The sequence below is a fragment of the Impatiens glandulifera genome, chromosome 6, assembly GCF_907164915.1.
Source record: "Impatiens glandulifera chromosome 6, dImpGla2.1, whole genome shotgun sequence".
In the NCBI taxonomy this organism is placed as follows: Eukaryota; Viridiplantae; Streptophyta; class Magnoliopsida; order Ericales; family Balsaminaceae; genus Impatiens; species Impatiens glandulifera.
The window spans coordinates 11946550-11962424 of record NC_061867.1 but is presented as its reverse complement, the minus strand read 5'-3'; the positions used below and the strand labels follow the sequence as shown (position 1 = coordinate 11962424).

Here is a 15875-nt window from a genome sequence, read left to right as displayed (position 1 = left end):
CTATATGGGTTCAGAGTAAACCTGGCCTCCACTCGACCTATGGGAAGAGTTCGGGATTTAAGTGATAGAGGGAAAGAACCATAGCCCTGGGCGTAGGTCCAACCTCTTCAGTCAGAGTAGCATCTGGGGCACGCCCTTTTCTTACCACCCAACCCCTTGTTCCAATCATACTTTGCACCCAACTCTTAACCCTCTTTCTTATAGGCGGATTGAAGCCGAAGCTAAAGGACTTCCTTATGGCTCCCGTACCATCGATTTAGTCCTTGGTTTTGGTTCTATCCACTCTGTTGTTAACATTATTTATAATTTGAGATTCATTCTTCCAGCCTAGCGGTAAGAAAAGGTGGATATTCTCAGTTTTCTTAAGGTCTTAGGTTTGAGTCCGTTAGACGGCAAGTTCGGCGCTTAATTAAATGATTAAGTGTGTTTACGGGCTATGTGTTTAACTCATTGTCCTATTTTATCCCCTTCTTCTATCCTAGAGGTAACAACAAGTGAATATTCTCACATTAAGGTCCTAGGTTCGAACCTGTTAAGCGACAAGTTCGGCGCCTAGTTAAACGATTAAGTGTGTTTGCAAACTATGTGCTTAACCCATTGCTCCATTTTATCCATTTTTTTAGCCTAGCGGCAACAACAAGTGAATACTCTCATCCTAAGGTCATAGGTTTGAGCCCGTCAGGCGACAAATTCTGCGCCTGATTAAATGTTTAAATGTGTTTGTGGGTTATGTGTTTAATCTGTTGTCCATTTTTTTAATTTATAATTTGGGCCTCCCCTTGATTAACTCCTATTTTTGCAGATAAAGTGATAAAGTAATAGTAATAAACGAAAACTTTAAAACCAGGACTTATGTTCCACTTTCGTTAAAAAAAGTTTTTACATTAGCTTTTAAGTTAAATTCATTTGATTGAACTTTTAGATTTGTTTTTTTCTCTCCGAGATAAAGAGTGCTTATTTAAATGAACAATGGTATGATAAAATACATTTGTTTTTTATTTAGGAATGGGAAATAAAATAAATTGAAAGTGTTTGGTTGATGGGTTCATTCTAGCATATTGATTTGATTAACCATACTTAAATAATTATTCATTCCTCTCTAAATTGGTAATTTCTTTCATAATTATAATATTATATATATTTTTATTTATAATTATATTAAACGTTTTTTATAATAAAAAAATTAATTTATTTATTTAAAGAAATTATTTTAATTATTTAAATAATATAAAAAATTATTTAAAATAAAATAAAATTAATGAAATAAAATTTTAATAATAATTACAATCACTAATAATAATATAAAAATATAGTTAATTTTAAATATTATATATTAATAATAAAATTATAATAAATTAATTAAAATATAAAAACTTAGAAATAAAATAACAATTTTATATAAAAAATATTAGAAAAGTTAAATATTAAATATTTTAATAAAAAAATGTTATTAAAAAAAATTATACCATGTTATAATATATGTTATTAAATAAAATGTTATATTTAATTTAATTAATTATTAATATATAATATTTTAAAAAATTTATCTTATATTATTTATGTAATTTTTTATTTATAACTAAAAAAAATTGAGTCATTCAACTAATTTTTATAAGTATTTAATATATATATATATATATATATATATATATATATATATATATATAATTGTTATGATAAGATATTAAATGTTTATATTTTATTAAATTATAAATTTCAATATTTTGTATATTTTAAACAAGATATAAAAATAATATTATTTTATATTTTTAATTAAATAAAATATAATAAAAAATAAAATAAAAATATTAATACTAGTTTCATTTACAAAATAATATTAATAATTTCTTTCTAATAAATCTAAATATTATTAATGGAAATATCTAAACGTTATTACTCCAAACCAAACATTCATTTTTATCAATCATACTTAATCTCATTTCACACGTCTATAATTCTAATTCTAATTCTAATTCTAATTCTAATTCTAATTCTAATTCTAATTCTAATTCTAATTCTAATTCTAATTCTAATTCTCTTATTTAAATAATTAATAAGATGCCCATATTATGGAACTATATCCCCATGCTATTAGAGAAAAAAAAATTCCAAGAAAATCATAGTTTACAAAGCGGTAAAGATGTGCCACCCACATGATGATCAACAACTAACTTTAGGGGTAACTCGATGTGGATGGGAGACTAAACTAATAAGGGCAAAGAAAAGAAAACAAACTATGTCAATTATATTTAGACAAACCACACAAGTCATGAACCTCTGCCATATAACTTATAAGAGTGGGTATGAAATTACTACTTTGAGAGCTCTCGTAAAAAGAAAAGGACAATTTTATGTTTCAATTCGTCTGCGATTATCATAATAACGTTTTATCTAAGGACGTTGAGTGAACGTAGGTGGGCTAAGGCTAGGCCTACTTTTATCTGTCCAAGGGTTTTCTTGTTACTGATTAATAGATATACCAGAAAGGGCACCTTGAACTACAATTGAATATCGAATACCGAATAAACGCAAGTATGTCGTTGATCTTGCTTAATCTATTTTCATATCATATATATAATTTGTTCAATGCCTTCTTCTAAAATTCAAGGAGTATGTTCATGCCACCATTCAATAATAAGAAAGTAATTTATTAACATTACAAATCTTACTCTTTAGTGATTTGGTACTTTCCATAATACAAATCAGATGAAATAAGAACGAAAGATAAACATCAAGCACATGAAGGGAATTAACAAGCATCGGATAACCATAAAGATATAAGTTTCTCTTGCTTTAGAGAAAAGGAAAACGCGTACAAATTTAAACGAACGTTGATTGGGTAGAAAAAGATAGATTTTCATGCTTCAGATCACAGCTAAATTACTTTAATACTCCCACTTAGACTTTGAGACTTGGGGATTGCATAAAGGTGCTTTATGTCCGACCGGAAGAGATGCGAGAAAAGTTAGTCCAAATTCATCTCTTGCTTTCTTGCGAGGATCATTGGCATCAGAGAAGTAAAATAATGAGACGAGGCAACCTTCACTAATTTAATTAGCGTTAGCAAGGATAAATTTATTTCATGTTTTCAAGGATAGGTCATTGGACTCCTTTTCAATAATTATCACATTTTTTACTCTTCATTTGAGTTCGATCTGTGTGGTTGTAGTCAAGTCTAAGGCAACTTCATACTCTTCTTTAGTATATTTATATTTAACATATAAATGAAGGAAAGTAAATAAGTCCAAGTGAATCCATTTCATTTTCAAATCCAGCTAACCTAATCTAACCTCAAATTTGTAGCTTATGGTCGTGAGGTCTATCAAATAATATCTTCAAGTCAGGTTAATATAAAGGTGCAACTTTGATAGAGAATGAGTGGAGAGGGACTGCGATCAGGATAAAAGCAAGGCACTAGCATAATCCGAGTGCTTACTCTCCACTCACTATTAAATAGTGAGATCACATTTTTTTTATAAGATGGTTAAGGGCTCAATGCGTCTAATGAAGAAATTTGAAGCTAGAAGAGAGCAATGGAAGAGATCAAAGAAAAGCAAATCACTTACAGACCTTTATCCATAAGGGCATCATCAATCTTAGGGGTCACCCGTAATTTAGGCGATTGACCCGAACACAACACAATAATGATGGTTGAAGACATATAGTCGCAGAAGAGTGAAAGACGAGTAAGTAAGACCCAACCGACATAATGGGAGCTTAAGTCTTCATGCCCAAGTGTGTTATCGCAATGGGATCTGGTCTCTGGTCGCTCATGCCTCTGTGGAGCTAATAAAGTGGGTTCATCTTCCTTTCCTTTCCTTCTTGACATTCGAGAATAGAACAAGCGACCCCTCACAATTATTTCTCTAAGAGGCTTTTGGAGTTGGACTTAGTTCAGTTTAAAGAGCCAATGAGCGATCACACTAAATGATAAAGTGCCTTTAATATATGGGATGGTTGTGAAGTGGGTCCCTCAATCGATGTTGCACATGAATCTTACTCGGACCTATAAGTTCAATCTTTTGAATTAGCCAACTAACTTTCCTTCTCATCAAATGAGAAAGCCCAAACTCAAGCCATTTAGCATCAAAATGAAAATAATAACTATCGTTAGGGGTGTTCAACCGATCAGTTGGTTCCAATTAAGTCAATTTTACCTCTTATTTTATAAATCGATTAACCGACTAGTATTGATATCAGTTTTATCAGTTTTGGTTCTACTGGTTTCAGTCGGTTAATGGGGCTTAACCGCTACTGGTTTCGGTCGGTTAATCGGGCTTAACCGGGAACTGATAATTAAATTTTTTAAATTAAGTATTAAATTTATAAATTGATTTTTTTTTCAATTTTTTTTTGCGCCATCCTATTATCTTCTCCATTTTTTTCTATGTTATAATATAATATATTATATATATTATTGTTATAATATAATATATTATAAGAATATTTTATAAATATATTTAAAAATATATTATAATATATTATATCATATTATTATAATAATATAATATATTTTAAAAGTCTCTATTTATATAAATTATTGTTTTAAAAATAATTTTATACAAGTTATAATTTAAAAATAAATAATATATATAAATTATTAAATATTATTTATAATATATCTAATATTTACAAAATAACTAATATAAATTAAAAATATAAATATATAATTAAATTATTATCGGTTAACCGCTAGAAAAATAGTTCAACCGAAAACCGAACCGTTTAACCGGTAAAAAACCGATTAATCAGAATCGTTAGAACCGATTAACCAGTAAACCGATAAATGAAACCGATAAGGTATCGGTTCGATTATCGGTTTTTTAATTTTTTTTTTGCACAATCCTAACTATCGTATCAATTTTTTGAGCTAAATTGGGAGGGTTGTACTTAGGGATGACAATGTGTACCCTACCCATCGGGTAGTGAAGTACTAATTCCTAAACCCGATTATAATTTTACTACCCAACCTCGAACCCGACCTCGATGGTATCTTTTTTTATATTCCGATCCCTGATTTATTGGGTACTCGATCCTCGATAAGAACCCTATTACCCGATTAAATTTGTATTAGATTATATAAGTTGTAGAATAAGAAACATAATTTTATTAAATAATAAATAATTTTAAAAAAATGAAAGATTACTTGATGGAAGATAATAACTTTATTTTAGAGTTAAATGTTGGAATGAGGTTTAAAAAAAAGTTAAAAAATGAAAATGAAGATGAGAGAGAAATAATATTTTGTTATTTAAAAAAAAGTTAAAGAAGAAGAATTGAAGAGTAATGAAGAGGTGAAATTTGACGAAATGACCCCAATATCGGGTTTTTGGGAAATGACTCAGTCCTCATAATGTTTGCATAAATGATCTTTTTGGCATGTACAAAGTCCAAAATACCCCTTTGCGTCACACCAAACATTTATTCTCATGACGCGAAGAGGTAGCCTATGAAATGTTCATATGTACTAATAGTCAAACCAATCAATTTTATTTCAAATATATTCGTATACATTATTCTTCAATGATGTATTTTTAACATTCATCTCTCAAATTCACACCCACATATACCACATTCATTATCCTTTAATGATACACTCAATAATTCTCAATTCAAATCACAATTTACTTATCTCTCAAATTCAAATTCGCATCATTAAAACTCATTCACTCTAAATTCAAATCATCATTCACTAATCTCTCAAATTCGCACCCACCATTAAGTGTGAGTATTCGGATTATCCGAATTTGAACTATCCGTATTATATATTTTCCAATCTGAGTTCAAGTCTGAATCTGAACTATCCAAATTTTTTCGGATACGAATACGGATATTACAGACTATCCGAATACTAAACGACATTATCTCAAATGATCCATGTAAGTCAGTAGCAAGTTTTTGACGGTATCATGAATATAATATTACAACAATAATTCTTATTTTGAATGTCTAATTGAAGTTGTCCAAACTCCATAAGGATCATTTAAAATATTTCTAAAGCCCAGGTCCAACTTAGTTCGGATATCCGAACTCAAAATTTTTAATTCTAGATCCGAATCTGAACTAAAGAGTTCGGAATATCCGAATATGTATCCGAGTCCGAACTATTTAAATCCGAATCTGAAAAAAGAATGGATTCGGATTTGGATTTCGGATACTGGATTTAATGCTCACTCTTACCCACCATCATATATTATAAGATTATTTTTAACACTTCTCTCAAATTCGTACTCATATAAAACACAATATATTATCTTTTAAGTTTTAATGATGCATTTTTAACACTCATATATCAAATTTGCACCCACACATACCACATTCATTATCCTTTAATGATGCATTCTTAATCATAATTCATTCTCAAATCAAATCACAATTCACATATCTCTCAAATTCAAATTCGCATTCTTAACCTTCATTCTTAATTCAAATCATTATTCACTAATCTCTCAAATTTGCACTCAACACCATACATTATCTTTTAAAAATTTATTCTTAACACTCATATTTCGAATTCATACTCACCTATGCTGCCATACATTATCAAAGATTTAAACCATCGTTTTAAACCATCGTTTTAAGCATAAAATGTGAAATTTTGACTGTTAGACCATTGCAATAAATTTATAATTTTATATATTTATATATATTTTGTATTTAAGATTTTGATGTTAATCATTATATTAACTATTAAATTATCTATATTCATAGAAAAAATAATAAATTAGGAGAGATTTTTTTTTTTTATTAAGATAAGAGATTAACTAATTTTATTATATATTATTGGGAAAATATGAATAGATAAATTGTTTTTTCTTAAAAAAATTATATTATATAGCTATTATATATTGAGAAATAAATTTAGAGATATATTTTTGTAATTAGGATAGGAGAAATAAAATTATTTATATTATATAATTATTATATATGGCTTTAATATGTAAAGTTTTATTTATTTATTTATATATATATATACTGAGAATAAATATTTATATAAAATTAATGATAAAAAATAATATATTTATATTTATAATTATATATATTTAAATAATTATAATTACTAACTTCATAATTATATATATATATATAATATTTATATAAATAAATAACTATGTATATATAAAATAAAATATATATATTTATATTTATATGATAAAGAAAATAATATATATATATATATATATATATATAAAAGAAAAAAGAAAAATTAATTATTATTAGTGGCTTCATAATATTATATATAAATAAATTAGTGATTAGAGAATATATATTTTATATGATTATTAAATATAATAAGAGATAAAAATATATTTATGTAAAATTGATTAGAAAGAGAATGTATATATAATTAATTATGAGAGATAAAAAATGATATAATATATATATATATATATATATATATATATATATATATATATATATTTATATAGAGAAAATAAAATTTTATTAGTAAAAGAAAAATTATGAGAAAAAAATCTATGGATATATATGTATTTGGAACTAAATAAATATTTAATATTATAAATATATATATATATATATAAATAATTAAAAAATAAAGAAAATTATATATATTATGAAAGAAAAAATAATTAAAATAAAATAGGAAACCCATGTTATATCCTTGAAATTTTTTAGATTGCATGTTGTTATATATATATATATAATTTAAATAATTTAATTAATTTAGAAAATTTAAAAATACAATTTTTTCTCGGTCCCTTCAATTATTTTCGATTCTTTTCTCTCAAATTTTTTTGATTTGAATATATATATATACTTTTAAGCTTTTGGTGTACTTTTCAACCGTTGATAGATTGTTTGTAACTCATACACTCCAAATCGCGTTGATAGTCTTTTTTCGGATTTGTGTATGTCTTTTCTTAGCAACAAAATAAACGAAATTGTCATGAATTATTTTTAATATATTTAATAATGAGTTATTTAGTTTGATCTTTCGTATAAAAATCTTCTTATATATATTCTCTCGTATACAAGTTTTTCACTGTTTTGTTTATATATATAATTCATTATTATTTGTCAAAATATTTATACTGGAGTGTTTATCCACTCTTGGTTTAAGATAATTTCAATTCTCGTTTTTATGTAAATTCAAATTGAATTAAATGAGAAATAAAATTTCTTATAAAAAATACAATTAGTAGATTAATATATTTTTAATATAAAGAGTTTAGAAATGGATAATTTCAAATAATCCACATCAAGCAAGCAAGCCTTTAAACAAACCCTCTCGACCAGCATCAAAACCTTTGCACATTGCTTGAAAGTGGAGAGAGGGATAATGGCGGCGGCGGCAAACGACATCGCAGGAGTACCTACTACTGAAGAAGAGCAGCAGCAAGTTGTAAATCCATGGGAGGTTTCAGCTAAAGACGGAGGCAAAATTGACTACGACAAACTCATCGATAAGTTCGGCTGCCAAAGGCTCGATCAGCAATTGATTGATCGAGTTCACCGTATCACATCTCGACCTCCCCATGTCTTCCTCCGCCGTGGCGTCTTCTTCGCCCACAGGTCCAATACCCATTTCACACACTATAATTTACTTCCTTTGAAATGGGTTCTTACTTTGTTAAGCTGTTTTACAGGGATTTTAATGAAATTCTCGATGCTTTTGAGAAAGGACAGAAGTTCTACTTGTATACGGGAAGAGGTCCGTCATCTGAAGCTCTGCATTTGGGTCATTTAATCCCTTTCATGTTCACTAAGTAAGTCTGCTCTCTCTTATACTTCATATCTAGATCAGATGTAGTTCCTTTTTAAGGGAAAGAAATGGGAAATGGGAAATAGGAAATTGCAAGTCTTGGAGTTTAACTGAACATATTATTATCAAGTTCTGATTCTTTGAGGTGTATATTTGAATAAGACTGATTAGTTTGAAGATGTACTGGTTATTCTTCAAGTGACATTGCTATAGATATTTGCAGGATGCTTTCAAGGTTCCTCTGGTAATACAGCTAACTGATGATGAAAAGTGCATGTGGAAAAATTTATCAGTGGAGGAGTGCAAGAGACTTGCTAGAGAAAATGCCAAAGACATAATTGCTTGTGGATTTGACATTTCTAAAACCTTTATCTTCCAGGATTTCAATTATGTTGGTGGGTAAGTTCCGTACTTATACACTTTGATTTGGGGCTATGAGATCAAACCGTTGTTTGATGAAAAAGTGGATTAATGGGGTTAAATTACGAAAATAAGTAATTTGGTGTTTTGATTGATAATTTGAATGATTTCATTGATGAAAGTGATTGATGATTCCAAATAATCCTTCATCAAACAAGCTCCCATACTTTGTATTTCACATTTTTGTGAATATTCCATATGCAATTATGTTTAAATTTAAATTGTGTCCCTTACATTACTCTTAATGTTACCTTTAGCAACTTGTCCACCTCACTCTTTATAGACAAAAAGAAACCAGTTCTGAATAATTGTTGTGATTGAAGGGATTGAAAATAGGTAAAAACTTGACTTCCTTAGTTGTCAACTGCAAAGAAGTCTTTTCCTCTCTCAACTGACTTTACGATACCCTCTTCTCCACTTCAACGTTAATGCACCAACCAATTCGAAAAGAAAAAAATATCATATCAGACTATTTATAAACACTATTTCTTGTTTCATTTACCCAAGAGTTCTCCTCATTGCAGTGCCTTCTATGAGAATATGGTGAGGATTAACAAATGTGTCACCTACAATAAGGTGAACATTCATCATGATCTTTTGAAGACGATTCTTTAGTCTATTTTAATTGTATTCTTCATTTATCATTTTCAAATGTCGAAACATGCTTCTAAAACTTTGATGTTGCTTTGTAGGTTGTCGGCATTTTTGGCTTTTCAGGAGAAGATCATATTGGGAAGATAAGTTTTCCATCTGTTCAGGTATGAAGTCTTGTTTAATTCATCTATGTAATGTTTTTTAAGACCCTTCAACTGTCAAATCTATTGCTCTTTTGGAAAGTTTCGTCAATATCTAGCTGATCTAAAATTAGTTGTATATGAGCTATTACATGGTAAAAACTATTCACAAGCAGTGTCTTGGAAGAAACTTTTCATTTTTATATATGCAACTGAGCACTTTTCAGATGTTAAATGTTGGAGTTAGTTACTCACTTGATATTTGGTCTGATCTTTAATCAATTCTAGTTTCATGTATTGTACACTAACAATAGTATCATTGACATTTACTAACATTCTATTCTGGAAGGAAGGAATTCTGAAAACATGTAAATCTTGTACATAGATAGCAGATAGTAATGAAAGGAAATGAAAGAAGGATCCTTCATCATTTTCCATGATATTATTTTGTATCATATGAAAACAGCACAACATATATATCTATGCGAGGCTGTGAGGAATATATTCCATGTTACCTTTTTTGTTCTTAATGGTATATTTAACATTACCACTTCTTCATGGAAGACCACAAACTGGCTGCTGTAGTTAAATAATTCGCTCCATGGTTAGGTTGCTTAATTTTTTTTCTTTCTTTTCTTGAGGAAGTAGAAGTATAGAGGAATAGTTGTTAATGGATTGTTAACTTTCTTATTACAGGCTGCTCCCTCCTTTACCAGTTCATTTCCGCACTTGTTCCATGGCAATAATAATATTCGCTGCTTGATTCCTTGTGCGATTGACCAGGTATTGACTTTCTCCTGTCTTATCTATGGTACAGAACACTGAACTGCATCTGCATTTGATAAGTAAGCCAGTTTGATGCTTGAGCGGGCTATTTGCATTGTTACTAAGGCAGTTTGACTTATCATTTAATGTGAATAGATTTGCTGTTTTTTCAGTTAAGCTTTTTGATAATTTTTATTTGAGTAAATCACTTATTTCATTAAGTCGAGCTAAACATTGGTGTTTGATTTTGTGTAAACTCAACTTAACTTAATGTTGAACACTTCAATTGGTGTTTGATTTTGTGTAAACTCAACTTAACTTAATGTTGAACACTTCAATTGTTGAATTATATTTAAATTATGCAACGGTATTTTTCGTAATATTTTAAACTAATTCCCTTAATATATTCAGTAATTAAGTTTTAGTCTTCTTTTTATTAGCATAAATTTTCAGCTTTATCATACAGTCCCTGAGTCTTGAATTTTGTTTTAACAATCTCCAGAACTTTCCATTTTCATTGATGAACTGAATATCCAACAGAGTTCATGTGAGACATTCCTTTATATGTGACGGTCATAGTTCTTGGAAATTGCCACAGGATCATGATGCATGCAGATATTAGATTAGATCTCATCTATCATCCATCTATTCTTGAGGATGCTAGTTGTGAACATATCTTGGTTCAGAGTGCATAATTTTCTGTATTTATCATTTGTAAGAATGGATTGGGTGGCTCTAACATAAGCATTTTGCCTTCTATACCAATTAGTTTCCATCCGTAAACAGAGTATAGCATTTGCTGTGTTTTCCATACCTCTTTGCTATCATATGTTTCCTGATATTTGTCAATTATACTATTTTTATATCTGTAGGATCCTTACTTTCGGATGACACGAGATGTTGCTCCTCGGTTGGGTTATCACAAGCCTGCTTTGATTGAGTCATCGTTCTTTCCTGCTTTACAGGTCAGACCATGATTAAGCTGAGCCTATTTGGAAACTAGTATATTGTCATAATCACGATCTATTGGATAATCCCCAAAGTTAAAATTCAGAGTGGTTTTTTTTCGTTTAGTATAAGATTTTTTCTCAATAATGATCAGATTGTTTTTTTTTATCCAAATTATAGCTTGATTGTTGTTGCTTCATTTAGTATACAAATCATTTTTTAGATCATCATCCAAATTATAGTGTAATTTCTTGCTTCATTTGATATAGAGATCCCTTTCTCTATTATGATCAAATTATTTTGTATATCATTGTATTTTTTTGGCAAACATAACAAATGTAGATTTTCCGGATAATGATCATCATGAAAAATTCCGATACCAAATATCTGATTTCAGCAATTTGCCTTGCAGAAGAAATACTTTTTCACCTTGTAATGTCACAATGTTTAAGTGATCAGGATGAATGGTTTTTGCACCACTTCACATCTTTTAGTATCTAAATTCTATTAGAACATCTGGCATATACCAATTTTTTTTCAGATGTCAACTTCTGCAACATAAGTTAAAACATAAGATACATGTTTGACATTTTATGGATTCACAATATCGAATTTTGCATTTGACTTGAGATATTCTTTTTTTGGGAAAAGACTTGAGATATTCTTATTATGTAGGAAGAAGAGAATTTGGATTAGTTAAAAAAATATTTATATGCATGGAAGAGAATATAATGGTTGTTGGAAATAAGCTTAAAATTTTGCTCATCTTGTTAGATTCTATATGGTTTAAAAGATTGGTTTTCTGCTATCCGTAAACAACCTTTCTGTGTCATGTCTAATAGTCTTCATATGATGGTTGCAGGGAGAGAATGGGAAGATGTCTGCTAGTGATCCTAATTCGGCTATATATGTGACCGATTCTGAGAAGGAAATAAAAAACAAGGTTTGTCTATCAAATTCTGTCAATAGTTCCCTTGAAATCAATAAGGAACATAGTGATTTTGACCATTCATCGTAGCACTGAAGAGTTTAGGGATGTATAATGTTGCAAAGCTTATACAGATAATTATTGATATTCATAATATGTTTTTGCATTGTTCTTATCTACACATTCTCGTTCTTTGCTTTGAAGACTACTAACTGTCTCTTTTGATTTTTGTTGCCATTGCATCATTGTTTGGTCTAGATTATACGGAAAAAGTAGTGAGGGGTAGTTTACTTTGTCATGTATTACTCCAGAATTAAGTGTAGACCTAATTCTTTACTATATTCTTCTTTTTGGCATAATCTCAACTAGTCTTGCTTATTTCCCAGTTGACTATTCTAGTACTAGCAGTTTCTGGCTTGTCAAATTTGTTAATGCAGCTCATTATGGTGTTTTGAGTTTACTCTGAATTCCGAAACCCGAATAGTAATGCGTTTACAAATATTTGAGTGGTTTAGTTCTGTGGAGGTAAAGAGCTCAATTTTGTTCTAATACAATATTGATTTCTTGAACTGAGCTGTTTTTTGGACCTTCCATGGCAAAACATCTACAATTACAATGCATTGTCATCTAAATTGTGGTAATTCTTTTCAGGTGAACAGGTATGCATTCTCTGGTGGGCAAGACTCTATAGAAAATCACAGAAAATATGGAGCAAATCTTGAGGTGCTATATTTTACGTTTATGTGGGTGGCTTTAATTGTACTTCCATTTCTTTGTTTTCGTATAAACATCTTCTCTCCATTTCATACAGGTCGATATTTCCGTCAAATACCTTAGTTTTTTCCTGGAGGATGATGTCGAACTTGAACACATAAAACAGGTGGAAGATCGATGATCTTTACACTTTACTGGAATATCATGTTTTGCAAATATCTGTCCATTTTTATTTCCAAGATACTTAGATGCATCTTGTTGCAGGAATATGGTGCTGGTCGCATGCTTACAGGTGAAGTGAAGAAGCGACTGACTGAAGTTTTAACAACACTGGTGGAAAGACATAGGAGGGCCCGGGAATTGGTCACAGAAGAGGTAATTGAACTTCAATTTTTTTCATGGATCCATGGCCAACTTAAATGTTTCACTCTGCAACTTATAAATTTGAGTTACACTCTAAAATTATGCATATTCTTTCGATATCCAAAAATCTGCAATTAACTACAAAATTCAACGCAAAGTTACTTAGAGCTTGTTTGATGTGGGGTTATTTGAAAAAAAAAATCTAGGTTATGAAATCGAAATCTTTTTCGTTGAAAAAAGTGGGTTAAATTAATAAAAGTTTCAAATAAAGTAAGAGTATTTTAGTTGACAATTTGAGTAATTTGATGGTTCAAAGGATATAAGGATATGTGATGTGGTAAATGGTTTTTTTTTTTTTAAATAATCAAATAACCCAACATGCTCTTAGGGCTCGTTTGATCTTGGGTTTATTATGGTTTTTCAAGTGTTATTTTATATTTTTTTGAAAACTCTCTATCTATCACTTAAATCATCAATTAAAATACCAAAATATCTATACTTTATTTCTATTAAATTTAAAGTGTAAATACAAAAATATATTTTAGTAATTTATTTTAAACAAATCTCAAATAACCCACTTTCTTTTTTATCAAACAAGGTTCTTTTAGACAACATAATCTAATTGACAAAACATTTGCTAGACCTTGGTAATCTAGTAATAATAGTATACAAAAGACAATTTTAAGTATTAGAGATACTTAAATTAAGTTTATATGATAACTTTTATTTAAAATCAATTTACTTAACCTTGGTAATCTAGTATAGTATACAAAAGACAACTTTAATTCTGAAAATTAATGAAATGACACAATTAGAAAGGTAAAATAGTCTTTTAAGAACTTTATGACATTAGTTCCATATTTGATCAAATCAACCTATATAACCAGTACTTGTAAATTCATTTTTTGCAGTCACTTCCATCTTTCTATAACCCTTAAATTGCTAATTCTCATAAAGATACTTTTGTTGATGCTTAAATTACAGATGGTGGATGCTTTTATGGCCGTGAGACCTCTTCCTAATATGTTCAACTAACTAATAAGAAGGCAGAGATTCTACTTTTTTTGCGTGATTATGATTCCTGTTAAGACCGACACCGATGGACCTCTACACTTTCAAAACATATCTTTGTTTTCACTTTGATTAATATCAATGAATATTGTCTTTAATTTAGTTAAACACAATGCCTTAATTGGGGAAGGGGAAATCAGAAACATGAAATCAAACAAGGATCATGCACATGCAAAGTAGTGTATAAAACAAAGTTGGCAGAGGAAATAACAAACCAAGAAAGAAAAAGACCTTTTTTTTCCTTTTTTTTTTGCTTGGTCAGAGAAAGACCCACCTGAGGTGGTCTGTAAAAGTATGTCTGCTGGTGCTGCTGGTGGGAGAAGAGTATATAGGGACTAGAGATGGTAATGGAGTCAAAGGGAAAAATGGTAATGGTCAAAGGGAGGGATTACAATGACAATGATTGGGCACTGGTATATCTGATCATGGGTTCCACTTATAACTATTTCATGAACAAATGTTTTTTTTTTCTTTTCTCTCTTTTCTTTAGATATGGACAGTTTTGTTTATAAACACAAAGAACAGACAACAAAACAATAACTAACTAACACAAATGACACAAATAATTACAAGTACAATAGTGAAAACTACCTTAAGCAATATCTGACATTCATTAATTCAACCCGATTCAAAGTTTTAGATGTTATATTTCTCGATTTCTCAGTCAAACTGATTAGAAATGAACACATTCAATTCGGTTTGTATCTGTCAATTCCCATTGGCATCTGTCTCTGGCTTGGCCCCATAACCATCAGAACTCTGCAAATTTCAAATGGTTGGGGTGCTTTAGGCCTTCTAAGAAATCATCAAACTATGACTATTAGTTATAGTCCCTTAACTTTTCATTTAACACCAAATAAGTCCCTTGTTGGTTCACATTATTGTTGTCTTTGCAAGTTGTTGATACTTTAGTTAAACATAACTAATCATTTAAGATCAAGATCATTTATGATTATAATAAATGTTGTTTTTGAATAAATGTGAAGAAGAATCTTTGGAGGTCCACTCCCAAATTGGTGTTATTTGTGCAGAGCACATTTTGAGGTAAGTTTGAATCCCCAATGGCAATGTTTTCTCTCTTCTCTTTCTCTCATTCAAGACATGACAGTAATATTGGGGAGCCCATATGAATGACACACCCTTGACCCCACCAATTATTCTGTCTTTTTTTCAAATTATTTGTACTAAATAAACTTATTTACTCCAT

General features: G+C 29.4%; 1 protein-coding gene across 1 annotated transcript; it reads left to right on the top strand.

The window, feature by feature from the left end:
• The first annotated feature begins 8253 nt into the window (after positions 1 to 8253).
• Positions 8254 to 14776, top strand: LOC124941544 (tryptophan--tRNA ligase, cytoplasmic-like). The gene is made up of 12 exons (XM_047481884.1): positions 8254 to 8535; positions 8610 to 8729; positions 8939 to 9124; positions 9670 to 9721; positions 9838 to 9903; positions 10576 to 10662; positions 11517 to 11609; positions 12455 to 12535; positions 13172 to 13243; positions 13332 to 13400; positions 13499 to 13609; positions 14582 to 14776. Exons 1-12 carry the CDS (start codon positions 8303 to 8305, stop codon positions 14630 to 14632), a joined length of 1221 nt encoding a protein of 406 aa, XP_047337840.1. The 5' UTR covers positions 8254 to 8302; the 3' UTR covers positions 14633 to 14776.
• Positions 14777 to 15875: the final 1099 nt, after the last annotated feature.